At 44.8% G+C, this 15,023-nt stretch overlaps 1 protein-coding gene across 2 annotated transcripts in view; it reads left to right on the plus strand.

Annotated features, from left to right (window-relative positions):
* The first annotated feature begins 3,085 nt into the window (after window positions 1–3,085).
* Window positions 3,086–15,023, plus strand: part of chfr (checkpoint with forkhead and ring finger domains, E3 ubiquitin protein ligase) — a 38,012-nt gene continuing 26,074 nt past the window's right edge. Inside the window, exons 1-6 of one of the 2 annotated variants that reach the window (XM_084309097.1) lie at window positions 3,086–3,206; window positions 4,074–4,200; window positions 4,844–4,943; window positions 9,067–9,176; window positions 9,317–9,391; window positions 9,783–9,980. In XM_084309097.1, coding sequence (XP_084165223.1) covers window positions 4,092–4,200; window positions 4,844–4,943; window positions 9,067–9,176; window positions 9,317–9,391; window positions 9,783–9,980 — 592 coding nt within the window. In that variant the 5' untranslated portion in view covers window positions 3,086–3,206; window positions 4,074–4,091. The remainder of the gene's footprint in view (window positions 3,207–4,073; window positions 4,201–4,843; window positions 4,944–9,066; window positions 9,177–9,316; window positions 9,392–9,782; window positions 9,981–15,023) is intronic. The other variant, XM_084309098.1, reaches the window with a different exon arrangement.

Here is a 15,023-nt window from a genome sequence, read left to right on the forward strand (position 1 = left end):
CCACTTCCACTGCCAAGACCATCTCTGCCCCCACTCACCAACTGCCTCACTGACATTAAATATGGATGCAAAACAACTTTCTAAAACTCAACTCATGTGACAAATCATCATCATCATCATCATCAGCCCAAACTCCCTCACCATTGTCACCCCCTCCACTCATGTCCGCAACCTCGTCATCATCCTCGACCCCACCCTCTCATTCCTCCCCCATGTAAACCAGATCACCATAACAGCCTTTTTCCTCCTCAAGAACATTGCCCATCTCCGCCCACCACTATCACTCTCCGCTTCATCACGACTTGACTACTGCAATAGCATCCTTTATAGGCTCACCAACCAACATCCTCAATAAACTAAAATATGTCCAAAACTTTGCCGCCCACATGCTCACCTCCACCCGCCGCTCTGACTACATCACCCCTGTCCTCCACAACCTTCACTGGCTCCCAATAATATACCGGATACACTTCCAAATACTGCTCATCACTCAAAGCCATCCAACAACCTACCTCTCCAACCTCCTCCATCGCCACACCCACACGCCTTAGGTCTGCTGATACCAACCTACTGACTCCCATCAAGACCTGGCGCGACAGGTCTTTTGTTGCAGCCGCGCCCTCCCTCTGGAGTGCCGTCCCCATGCCACATACCAAACTGCCAACACTCTACTGTCCTTTAAAACAGCCCTCAAAACCCACCTTTTCACTCCTGCTTTCGACCACTAACTGTTTTGTTGTTATTGTTTTTTGTTGTTTACACTGTAAAGTGCCTTTGAGCACCGTAAAAGATTATAAATTTAATAATAATAATAATAATAATAATAATAATAATAATAATAATAATAATATTATTAATAATAATAATAATAATAAAAGAAGGGTTCTCTATTATATAATATAATTATATCCCATGCCATGAGGTTATTCCCCACCTTGTTTATCTCAGGATGCACAAATATGTTCACTCACAACTTGGCGGCACGGTGGTGTAGTGGTTAACACTGTCGCCTCACAGCTAGAAGGTCATGGGTTCGATTCCCGCTTGCGGACCAGGTTACTGTGTTGCCAGGTACACAGGTGGGATATCTCCCGGGCCTTTCTGTGTGGAGTTAGCATGTTCTCCCTGTGCTCACAAGGGTTTCCCCTCCCGATAAGATAAACCCAATGGAAAAACATGCACAACAGATTGCTAATGCTGTCGCGTCTCTGACGAAGAGGGACAAGCGCACTTGGATTGGTCCCCGGGCGTGGCGCACGGTACAGCCCTTGTCTGCTCCCGGCTGGGAAGGAATTGACGGGATGGGAAGTGCAGAGAACATTTCAACAACGACTCAGTGCATGTGTGTGTTCCTGTGGGTCGCCAATCGCATGTGTTTGTGTGTTAAATCTGCATGACAAATAAAGACTTCTTCTTCTTGGTGAGGACAGCTTGCATACCCATGAGCCCAATGTTTGTCTGTGCTGAGTGTGGCAAAGTCTTTGCAGAGATTTCGAAGCTAAAGAGGCTCAAAACTGAAGAAGTCATAAGCACTAGTTAACTGATCTTGTTGTGCTATCTACTTAATCTTGGAGCCCGAGAAAGTGTCTCCACTGGAATGCGTAAGGAAGGCATTAGACAGTGAGACATAATATTTAACATAAATCTGGAATCTGGAACGACTATGCTTGCACCTCATGGTACCAAAGCACCTCAAAGGCGCTAAAAACAAGATTACAAACATCACAAAACAAACTGGTCAGACTTCTACTTGACCTTACCCCTAGAACCCACCTCACCCCTGCCCACTTTGACAACCTAGGATGGCTTAGAGTAGACGACAGAGTACAGCAACTTGCAATGGGCCTGGTCTACAAGATACACTATACGACTAAGGTACCCATGTACATGTCAAAATACTTCCCAAAGGTCAGTGAATACCACAACCACAACACCAGAGGAAGCTCAACAAATCATGTTAAACCCAGATTCGGCTCAAACAAGGGACAAAACACGTTTCGCCACGCCCACAACACCAGAGGAAGCTCAACAAATCATGTTAAACCCAGATTTGGCTCAAACAAGGGACTAAACACGTTTAGCAATTATGCCACATCAATGTGGAACGCCCTACCCAAAGCTGTAAAGGAATATGAATCCCTACCCACATTCAAAACCGCTCTTAAAGAGCACCTACGGGAGGCTGCAATTCTAAACTGGCCACCGTAAATGTCCAAACCCCCCCACCCCCTCCTAATAGACAGTCTCCTCCCCACCGCATGTATATTCTCTCCCCACCATATGTATATTTCTCTCCCACCCACCCACCCCCTCCTAATGTACAGTCTCCTCCCCACCGTATGTATATATTCTCTCCCCACCGTATATTTCTCTCCCACCCACCCACCCCCTCCTAATGTACAGTCCCCTCCCCATCATATACTCTGTCAGGATCTATGGGTAACAGTACTGTATATTTGCATATCGTATTATGTCACAAATGTAACAGTACTAAATACCTGTATGTCAAGTATGTCCCTATGCCATAAATGTCATGTATGTTGTGTATGTCATAAATGTCACTATGAATTGAAAATGGGGGACCCTGATGTAAACAAGACAAAGTCTTTCTCAGGTCTGCATCCCCTTAACAATTGTGTGTATTGAGCCGTACTGTATTGTACCCATTCTGCAATCTGTTAAATAAAGTTTTCACTCATTCATTCATTCAATCATGGGATTTGATTCTAGGCATGAGAAGGTTCTAAATTTGACAATAGCCAAATAGTTTAACATGTGGAAGGGGGGCCCGTTACTATAGCCTAATCCCTCAAAATGCTGGAACCAGTTTCTTTTGACCATGTTGTTATACTTTTGTCTCCGATTTGTAAAAGGCATTGCATTCACTCTTGGATTCCTTCCCACGTAATAAGCTTTCTAAATGTACATTATGTTTCCTCTATCTCTCATAATAAAAACCAGTGGCTGCTGCCATGAATGATATAACTAATAAAGGACCCAAGTGGAGAGACAGACACCACAGCAGCCCCTCCTCCTCCATCAGCTGATGTGTGTTTATAATGTGCAGCAGCTCTGCAGCTTGTCAGGAAGTGCATCACGACTGTTGTTGTGGCAGAGAGGCTGTGGGGAAATGAGGAGACAAGAAAACAATCTCATGCAAAGAAGAAGTCATCTTGCAGCGATCAAACTGCGCGTTTGATGCCAACGTACGTATAATATTCGGTCTGTGTAATGGGTGGCGTTGTTTCCTCTTTGAACTGGTCGTGGCATCAAACTTTAATAATAACGAACTGTACCTAGCAGCAGCAGCACACGTTATGATCGCGAACCGTAGCTGCTGCTGTTAGCCAGATCATGGCATCTTCATGCCTTATTTTGTAAACAAAGTTTGAGTGTATCCAAGCTACGGTATAGCTGTCACGGTTATGGTGTAGCTGAATTGTTTTTTATGCACATGGTGTGTGCATGATGTCGCCCTACTGTTAATTGTGCGTTAAACGTTAACAAACGTGTTTTTTGTTTTTAGCTTGACACGTTAGCTGACAGTAGTTAGCTAAGCCTAGCTAGCGAGCTAACGTTAGCCTCCAGACACAGGATGGGCTCTTCATTGTTATGCAGCAAGGGGCACTGATCTAACACCCACAAACTGTTCTATCCACTATGGTTTGTTTTTATGATTCACCGTGACGTTAACAGCAGAATGCTTTTACTTTAACTTTTTGTTGCCATGTCGTATTTATGATGAATTGAAAATGGGGGGACCCTGATGATCATGTAAACAAGACGAAAGTCTTTCTCTGGTCTGCAGCATCCCCTTAACAATTGTGTGTATTGAGCTGTACTGTACTACAACTGTACCCATTCTGCAATCTGTTAATAAAGTTTTCAATCAATCAATCCCGATGTTAAACAATGGCACCAAAGAAACTGATTAAATAGAAGAATGTATTCTGTATCGGTTATATCCGTGTTATTAACCTTAACGTTATGCTTCTTCACTGAGGTTATGCGCCCCCACTGAATATAGAGAGTGCTCAGCTAACATTTTGAAATAATTTTCCTCAACCTTGCAGAAAACTAGATTTGGAGAGATGGAGAGTCATGGAAAAGGTCAACCGTGGGGGAAGTTGGTGAAAGTGGACTCGTGTGAAACAGAAGTGTTACTTGTCAACAGGGAATGCACTGTTGGAAGAAAAAAAGGTGACATTTCAAAACCTTAATATGGAACTAAAAATATCTGTATTAACTTTGTAATAATGTTCTAAATTATTAAAAGGGAGTTATTTGTGCAACGACAGACATTTGGTTTTAAACGTGAGTAAATTAATTAAACCTGCCTCCGCTAAATGTATTTAATACAATTTTCAGAAGCTTTGAAATGTCTTCTTGATGCTTTTTGACAAAAGGGGTACTAGCAGACATAGCTGGGCAGTGTCTGGGCCCTTTTAAACCTCTCCATTCACGACACAAAGCCTTTAGTTCACCAAACTTAGACACCCCCTTCTGATTATAACAAAGGCGTCTATAGAGCACATGTGTGCAGAATATTAAGTAGTCTTTTTTTGTATGCTTTTTACCCAAGGAAAGGTTAGGCCCATATCTCCATGTGTTCTATCTCTGTCTGGTCTATTATATTGAGTTTTAGGAGTCTACTATGCTTTGCCAATGCAAAGTGACGGGCCTTAATTGGCTAGCCGTTGTATAGTAAAAAAGAAGGATTGGAAATGTATTACCAGTCAATCTTCTTAAACCCACTCAGAGGCAACTATACCATGATACTTTTTCATAAGGGAAGTTCTGTTTTGTTGCATATAACATTTGTCAAATGTGTATATTTTGCCAGGATGCGATCTTTCCTTTCCTGCTAACAAACTGGTCTCAGGGGATCACTGCAAGATTGTACAAGATGAGAGCTCAGGATCGGTGTGGCTGGAGGACACGAGGTATGTTGAACAGGGATGGGTATTGGCACTGATTTTGGATTTGATTTCAATTCAATGTTTCAATTTGATTTTGAGTGTATCGATTCAATTAGGTTTGATGGCACTGATTTCTGGGAGCCTCCTCCTGTAATTGTTGTCAAAAGATGTAATTTGGTCACCTGCGCCTCTGTAGTAGTTCAGGAGAATCTCAGCGCAAGGGAAACAAGAGACATCCGCAGGATGGGACGTTACATGTATTGAAAATCTTCACATCTACTGAGAAAAGGCACAGATTAAAATAATAGATTTTATGTAAATGAAACAATTTGATATATTATATATATATTTTTTTCTATATTTTTCTAAATTACATTTCTTTTACAACAACGGCCTGTGCTGGTCCCTAGAAATCAGAATGGATTTGGTACTGTGTGAATCGAATCGGCCCATAAGTGACCATACCAGCCCTTGTTTCAGACCTGCCCTGTTTGGTGCGGTTGAATTGCAGCATACTGTATACAAGACCCTTGGTTCGGGTTGTTTGGGGGGGGGTATAAGAATACAAACTTTGACGTCACCATATAAACACCGCTTTGCACCAAGTAATCGAAACAGGGGTGCTTTAATAAAACGTCCATTATATGGTTGAATGATTCAAAACGGTGATATCGGCTGTCTCGAGGAATCTGATGTTGGGACTATTTTACCGTTGCATATAGTGGAAGACTAATAGCCCTGACACACCAGGCGGGCGGGCGACCAGCGCTTCACTTTCGCTCCCATGTTAATGGTCGTAGCTGTGCCCACTGGCCGCAAGCGGGCGCGCGACTCGCGGGGTGGAAGCGATCGTTTTCGCTTTGGTTGGATTCAGAGGCGTGCGCCACGCGCATTTTCACAGAAATACACTCAATATCAACGCAGGAGATACTGGTATCGAGCCCAGCTCTCGGCGTTGCTTCCGGCTTGGCCGGCCGTCGTACTAACACAATTGGCAGTGTTGGAGGGTGGGAAAGCTGGTGGGTGGGTCCTGGTCGTTGTAAACAGCGACTCCTACAGTTCCGTCGGGGCGCCTGCTCAGCGAGGAAAGGATCTAAGGGGGGTAGTGTGTTCCTTCCACACGTTACACCCTCTCAGTGAGAGTCCGCGCTGCCAGGTGAAAAGAAGCGGTTGATTGGCTACACATGTGTCGGAGGAAGCATGTGATGGCCTCCACCCTCCCAGACCGACTGTAGGGGGTAGGTGCGCAGCAACCAGGAAGGGGATTGGGAATTGGCATAACGACTAACATTGGGATGGGAGAAAAAACAGAGGAAAAAGGAGGGGGAAAAGATAAAAAAAAATAAAAATACACTCAATATCTGCATTATTACCACACATATAGATGTTGTTCAACCAGCTAATGTGTCTGTATCTTTCCCAATACAAATAAACCATATTACTATACTTTTTCAGGAGTACAGTCACACTGATCATCATTCTAAAATGAATTCTAACATTCTAATTAATTATATAATAACTGGTTATACATGCAAAATGGACAATAGAACACTGGAACTGAAAATCTTTAAAAAATCTTCAAACAGGGACTGACTTCGCATATAGACTAGGCATTTACAGCTGTTCCAATGTAAATGTGCCTTCCTCCGTGCACTTTCGCCCGCTTTGAAGTCGGACTTGGTGTGCCAGGCCACGCGCACGATCTTGCACGGAACCCGCGAGTGCCTGAGTGCGCGACTGGTCTGTTTGTGCCGTTAGACAACAAAGCAGAGTATGTAGTTGGGTGGGTTAACCCTTTCACTGCGACAATACAGAAGGTTAACCCTTTCACTGCCACACGACAAAGGGTTAACCCGTTCACTACCACACTACATGTTAACCCTTTCACTACCACACTACAGACTGTTCACCTTCTGTAGTGTGGTAGTGAAATGGTTAAATGCATGAGGCTTCACTAACCACCGTGTCTGTTTCTGAAGTCATCTCTAGTCCGTCACTGATGTGGACAGTAAGCGACTGCTGGTGCCGACATGGGTCTGGTGATCATGGAACTTCCGCATTAACATCTTGAATTCAACCCCCCATTGCAATGCATGGTGATGCAAAAGGGAAATGTGTTCATTGAACTCTGGTGCACACATGCTTGCTGGTTCGCCTGTGAGAGGTGGTCTCGGGTCACGTCTAAGTGAACCCTGAAGCAGTTTGAAGTGAGAATCCAAGCCAACAAAAAAGAGAGAAATAGCCAGAGAGTTGCACATTAAACTGATTGGCTACATTTTATTGGCCCTGTCCTTTTTAGTTTTATAAACATCGTCTTAAGTGCATCATGGCCACTGCGGATCACCTAATCTCACAATACTAAACAAATTGTCTACATAATCCAGAGATGAAAGACCACACTTTTCTGTGTTTTTGTTTGACAAATGGTCATTTGTGAAACAATGTAAATCCAAAGTTTGGGATTTTGTGGGGGTTAGGCCATGGCACTATAAGCGTAGGCATAGACTGTAAACACAGCAATAAGCCTAACGTTAAACTGTATGAAATGCATAGATGATTGGATGCTCATTGGATGGTCCATCTCTTGACGTCAATCACTGTGGGTAGTTCAGCTGCTGAGCAAACATGAAGAAGTCGTGACATGATGCTCTCATCTGCGGCGGTGGACGTTTGATTTAAAACAGGGTAACTTCAATCAACCAAAAGGACAGTTGTTGAAAAGCTAAAGAAATTCCACTGGGAATGGGTGGCCCAGAAAACAACCGTTCTACAGAGGTACAGATATCCACAACAACACCCTGTCGGCACCGTGGGAGTTGACCGGGGGACGTAACGTTAACTAGCGGAGTGTTGTGTGACGTCGTACAGTAACGTTAACGCTCTTAACTAATATTGTACATCACATTATAGATCTGTCTTACTCCAGTGTTTACAAAAACAACGAATATGAGCAAGGTTTTTACAGCCACAAAATATTGCAAATACAATCAAAAGCTCCTACTTTCCTGTTTTGTGTCAGTCCTTGTATCAAGAGCTCAGTCAATCAAATGGAGAATGAAAACGCGTCAGGCGATGGTGCTACCCAGTTGTTTATGTTTGGATCACAGATTGGGGCTTTTCACTTCTCATTTAGCCAAATGCACAGATGTTTCCCATATTTTGTGAGAATTTGTTTAGAATATTTAGTTTGGGCCTATTTGGCAGCAGCATGTTTTTATTTATTTATTCATTTAAAAAAACACACTGATGTTCAAACCACCCACCTGGCAGATAATGAGCTAATCGACACTGGAGGCTAATTAAAGGCCCATGTTATACAATGCGCTGAGTCAGCAAGGTGAAAGTCATCCTCTATATACACATGTGTTTTAACTGCTCATGAAAACCACAGCTCATTGAGCACCTTTTATAGGACTAACTGCTGCTGCTACAGCAGGGAATATGAAACACATTCATATTGTGAGAATCATCTGGATTCTTTCGGATATTGGAAAAAGTGTTTTTCCAGTGTTCCATTTGGTGACGTTTCTTATTTTTTTTTAACTAGAGATCTAGAGATTAGATTAGATTGTACTTTATTGTCATTATATTTGCATACAACGAGATTTGGGACTCAAATTTAAGGTGCAGTGGTGGAATATAAAATCACACAGTTCCATAAAAGAGAAACATAAAATATTATACAATAAAACAATGTTACAATACTGTACAAAATAACAACAATATACAAAATAACAATATACAAAATAACAAACTGTGTCAGATGGTAGTGGGTGGGTATTGTACTGTGGATATTGCACTTGAGGGGGGTAGGATGCTGCACAGTGTGGTAAGAGGGGGAAAGGGGGAATTATTGGTGCATATTTGAGTTCAGGGTGGTGATGGCTCTGATGCACCTGTAACGCCTGCCCTGATGGCAACAGGTCGAAGCCAGGGTGTGAACTGTCCCCTTAGTAATGTTTTTTGCTCTGTTGAGGCAGCGGGAGTTGTGCAAGTCCTTCAGGGAGGGGAGGGGGCAGCCAATGATTCTTTGTGCCGAGTTTATGACCCTCTGAATCTAATCTAAACGAATCCAAGTAATGCATTTTTACCAGGCTATATGTTATGCAGTGGCACATTATTACAAGTGTTTTGTTTGTCTGTGTAGCACCAATGGCACGGTGATCAACATGTCAAAACTGGTGAAGAAGCAGATTTATACGCTGCAGAGCGGAGACGTCATCTACTTTGTGTACAGGAAACATGAGCCAGAGCAAAGTGAGTGATTTTTAACGTGTGTCGCGTTTAGTGGTCTTTTGTCTTTTCACTTCTACATGATATTGTCATACTTGAATGTATTTAATACAGATCGAGCTTCCCATGCAGTCCGATAACCTCTTCTTTCCTTGCCCACGTAGATATAGCGTATGTTTACCAGTCCATAAAACCGGAGCAGGCCGCCTCCTCGCAGCATATTGGTAGGAAGTACCTGGGTAATTCATTGCCATCTCCTCCTGTTAAAAATGTAACCGAATCCAGTGTAGGGTGCACCATTTTATCAGTGTAATGGTATCTTTTAAAAAATATAAATACAGTATATCAAACTGAAATTACAGTTTCAGTTCTGTATCATGCAGTCCAATACAATGGACATCAGTGATTATTTAACATGATTGAACATACCTAAGCACATATTGTGATATATATATATATATCCCCATATTGATTTCCTTCTGGTTATTGGGATATTGATTTTCTTTCCCATAATGCCAAGCCCTAATTCAGTGCATGCATGAGAATCACTCTTATTTCTGCAATTATATTAGATGACGCACGTCCCTTGGCGCTAACTTGACAAAGGCTTGCCTGCTTGTTATCTGCAAGGTGTTGGACCGGGCCCTTCAGACGTGGAGCAGGTGGCCCACGCTTGTGTCGCTCCACCGTCTGACATCTCGCTGTCTGTGGAGCCGGTGATGCTGCTCAGAGCTCACAGGGAGGAGCCTCAGCCCTCCACCTCCACCTCCCACCTCCATGTGGGGAGCCCTGCTACCACTGTGATACACACTGCTCCCTCTGCCTCAGGTACACTCACTGACTGACTGACCCACTCACTCACTGACTGACTGACTCACTCACTGACCGACTGACTCACTCACTCACTGACCGACTGACTCACTCACTCACTGACCGACTGACTCACTCACTCACTGACCGACTGACTCACTCACTGACCGACTGACTCACTCACTCACTGACCGACTGACTCACTCACTGACCGACTGACTCACTCACTGACCGACTGACTCACTCTCTCACTCACTGACCGACTGACTCACTCTCACTCACTGACTGACTCACTGACTCACTGACTCACTCTCACTCACTCACTGACCGACTGACTCACTCTCACTCACTGACCGACTGACTCACTCACTGACTGACTGACTGACTCACTGACCGACTGACTCACTCACTCACTGACCGACTGACTCACTCACTGACCGACTGACTCACTCACTCACTGACCGACTGACTCACTCACTGACCGACTGACTCACTCACTGACCGACTGACTCACTCTCTCACTCACTGACCGACTGACTCACTCTCACTCACTGACCGACTGACTCACTCACTGACTGACTGACTCACTCACTGACCGACTGACTCACTCACTCACTGACCGACTGACTCACTCACTCACTGACCGACTGACTCACTCACTCACTGACCGACTGACTCACTCACTGACCGACTGACTCACTCACTCACTGACCGACTGACTCACTCACTGACCGACTGACTCACTCACTGACCGACTGACTCACTCTCTCACTCACTGACCGACTGACTCACTCTCACTCACTGACTGACTCACTGACTCACTGACTCACTCTCACTCACTCACTGACCGACTGACTCACTCTCACTCACTGACCGACTGACTCACTCACTGACTGACTGACTGACTCACTCTCACTGACTGACTGACTGACTGACTCACTCACTCACTCACTCACTCACTGACCGACCGACTCACTCTCACTCACTGACCGACTGACTCACTCACTCACTGACCGACTGACTCACTCACTGACCGACTGACTCACTCACTGACCGACTGACTCACTCACTGACCGACTGACTCACTCTCACTCACTGACTGACTGACTGACTGACTGACTGACTCTCTCACTGACTCACTGACTCACTGACTCACTGACTCACTCACTGACCGACTGACTCACTCTCACTCACTGACTGACTGACTCTCACTGACTGACTGACTGACTCGCTCACTGACCGACTGACTCACTCCCACTCACTGACTGACTGACTGACTCACTCTCTCACTGACTGACTGACTCACTCACTGACCGACTGACTCACTCTCACTCACTGACTGACTGACTGACTCTCTCACTGACTGACTGACTCACTCTCTCACTGACTGACTGACTGACTGACTCTCTCTCTCACTGACTGACTGACTCACTCACTGACCGACTGACTCACTCTCACTCACTGACTGACTGACTGACTGACTCACTCTCTCACTGACTGACTGACTCACTCTCTCACTGACTGACTGACTGACTCTCTCTCTCACTGACTGACTGACTGTCTCACTCACTGACTGACACTCACTCACTCACTCACTCACTCACTGACTCACTGACTGACTGACTGACTAACACTCACTCACTGACTGACTCACTCTCACTGACTGCCTAGTGCTGGCTGCTCACCGGCATGGCTCTTTGGGTCAGACCAGTTCAATCAATGTGAGAGTGCTTTCCATCTATGACACTTTTTGAGATGGTAGGAAGACTGAAAGGGTGACAAGAGTAGGGGAGACAGGAGAGAGATGGTTCTTTATTGAAGGCTGAGATGAGAGTAGGGGAGACACAGGAGAGAAGGCTCTTTATTGAAGGCTGAGAGGGAGATGAGAGTAGGGGAGACACAGGAGAGAAGGCTCTTTATTGAAGGCTGAGAGGGAGATGAGAGTAGGGGACACACAAGAGAGAAGGCTCTTTATTGAAGGCTGAGAGGGAGATGAGAGTAGGGGAGACACAGGAGAGAAGGCTCTTTATTGAAGGCTGAGAGGGAGATGAGAGTAGGGGAGACACGAGAGAAGGCTCTTTATTGAAGGCTGAGAGGGAGATGAGAGTAGGGGAGACACAGGAGAGAAGGCTCTTTATTGAAGGCCGAGAGGGAGATGAGAGTAGGGGAGACACAGGAGAGAAGGCTCTTTATTGAAGGCTGAGAGGGAGATAGGAGTAGGGGAGACACGAGAGAGAAGGCTCTTTATTGAAGGCTGAGAGGGAGATGAGAGTAGGGGAGACACGAGAGAGAAGGCTCTTTATTGAAGGCTGAGAGGGAGATGGGAGTAGGGGAGACACAGGAGAGAAGGCTCTTTATTGAAGGCCGAGAGGGAGATGAGAGTAGGGGAGACACGGGAGAGAAGGCTCTTTATTGAAGGCTGAGAGGGAGATGAGAGTAGGGGAGACACGGGAGAGAAGGCTCTTTATTGAAGGCTGAGAGGGAGATGAGAGTAGGGGAGACACGGGAGAGAAGGCTCTTTATTGAAGGCTGAGAGGGAGATGAGAGTAGGGGAGACACAGGAGAGAAGGCTCTTTATTGAAGGCCGAGAGGGAGATGAGAGTAGGGGAGACACAGGAGAGAAGGCTCTTTATTGAAGGCTGAGAGGGAGATGAGAATAGGGGAGACACGAGAGAGAAGGCTCTTTATTGAAGGCTGAGAGGGAGATGAGAGTAGGGGAGACACGAGAGAGAAGGCTCTTTATTGAAGGCTGAGAGGGAGATGAGAGTAGGGGAGACACGAGAGAGAAGGCTCTTTATTGAAGGCTGAGAGGGAGATGAGAGTAGGGGAGACACGAGAGAGAAGGCTCTTTATTGAAGGCTGAGAGGGAGATGAGAGTAGGGGAGACACGAGAGAGAAGGCTCTTTATTGAAGGCTGAGAGGGAGATGAGAGTAGGGGAGACACGAGAGAGAAGGCTCTTTATTGAAGGCCGAGAGGGAGATGAGAGTAGGGGAGACACGAGAGAGAAGGCTCTTTATTGAAGGCCGAGAGGGAGATGAGAGTAGGGGAGACACGAGAGAGAAGGCTCTTTATTGAAGGCTGACGGCCTGGGCAAACCAGACACGATTCAAGGCAGGCGGACGGACGGGCGACCGCCGCTTCACTTCCGCTCCCATGTTAACGGACGTAGCTGTGCACACTGGCCGCAAGCGGGCGTGCGACTCGCGGGGCGGAAGCGATCATTTCCGCTTTGGTTGGATTCGAGGCGGCGCGCCGAGGCGTGCGCCACGCGCATTTTCACTGAAATACACTCAATATCTGCATTATTACCACACATATAGATGTTGTTCAACCAGCTAATGTGTCTGTATCTTTCCCAATGCAAATAAACCATATTACTATACTTAGTAGTACCCCGCCCAACCCCCCCCCCCCTGTCTGTCTGTCTGTTTGTCTCTCTGTCTGTATATCTGCTTGTCTGTCTGTTCAAGCCAAACAATTGATAATGTAGTTTTATAGTGGCATAGGAATCCGTCTGAAGAACTATATCTATATACTGATATCAAATAATAACAATGTTGAATAATAATAATAATAATAATAATAATAATAGCAGGATATAGCAGTCATTAAGTCAATCCACCTTGTCACCTATATAACCTACAAATAATGACAAACGTTTTATTTACACGTTTTATTTGTTTCCTGACAGCTAATTATGGTTATTATTATTATTGAACAGCAACCAGTAGGCTTGATATCAGTGTATTATTGTAGCAGCTAATAGATATAAAGGTTAAATAGGTCCTTGTCACAGCTTTTCACAACCTGTCTGATCAGTGGGCCTCGAATCTCTGAAGGAACACTATCATGAAGCAAGTCATCATCCAATAACATAACAAATAAACCTAAACACACAATCTAGTTTGTTAGAATCAAGATAGAATTATTAATGCACAAAAAAAGGTGGGCCTACAGTCTATAGAAAACCTGAGTATCTATGTCTATGACTGTCTAAATACTTCTGGAAATGATCCCTGCACAAGACTAATTCTCTATGACCACAATCACAGGAATTCACTACAGTATCATATCAGTCCAAATCTGGATCACTTTTATTTATTTATTTATTTTGGTCATGGCCTACTGGCATTTTTTTTAATTATAAATAAATAATAATAATTAAATAATTAAAAATAAAATAATAATAATAAATATAAATAGCCTGTATTCTATAGGCATGTTGTGTAGGCCCTAACCAAAAATCACAAAATGTTAGAACTGATGTTGTGAAAATTATGAATAAAGATCTTTGATCTATATCCGCCTGGATAAACAGAATCGAACTATCTCAGATTATATCTGCTTCCTTGAAAACATTGCATAATCTACTCGGTTATCCTGTCAGTAGTCAGTAGTTGTAAAGAATATCAGATGGTTAAGGCGCTCCCATAGTCCAGCAGACTGTACACAGAGCAGACTCCGCGGATGTCCGCGCGGACTCTTGAGCTTTGATCTCAGCGGACAGCAGACCCACAGGTGCGACGCTCCTATTTTCTGAGGCGCGGACATCCGCGCCGCTGACTTGGTGTCACACAAAACGCTGCTCGGCGTTTTGGTTGACATCGAACTGCATTTAATGTGACGCCGCGCGAGCGATTGGTGGCGCGAGGAGAGAGATGAGCCCGTGAAGCGCGCTCTCTCTCTCTCTCTCTGTCTCTCTCTCTCCCTCCCTCTCCCTCTCTCTCTCTCCCGCTGATAATGTTCACTCTGATCTGCCAGTACAGTAGAACAGACAGAATTGTGGGAAATGTAGTAAAACTGGTGCGAGAAATGTAGGAAATAGACCGCGGACGTCCGCTGAGATCTGCTCGACTATGAAAGCTCAAAGAGCCGCGCGGACCTCCGCGGGGTCTGCTCTGTGTACAGTCTGCTGGACTATGGGAGCGCCTTTAGTCCACAAACGGGTAATGAAACTAATTTGCTACAATTTGATTAAGGTTCAAAACCATCCACGGCAATGGTGACAATTATTTATTTATCACCTTCTAGCACAGGTTAGACAATGTTAATCTCCAATA

The sequence above is a fragment of the Notolepis coatsorum genome (assembly GCF_963971535.1).
Source record: "Notolepis coatsorum genome assembly, chromosome: 2".
Classification (NCBI taxonomy): Eukaryota; Metazoa; Chordata; class Actinopteri; order Aulopiformes; family Paralepididae; genus Notolepis; species Notolepis coatsorum.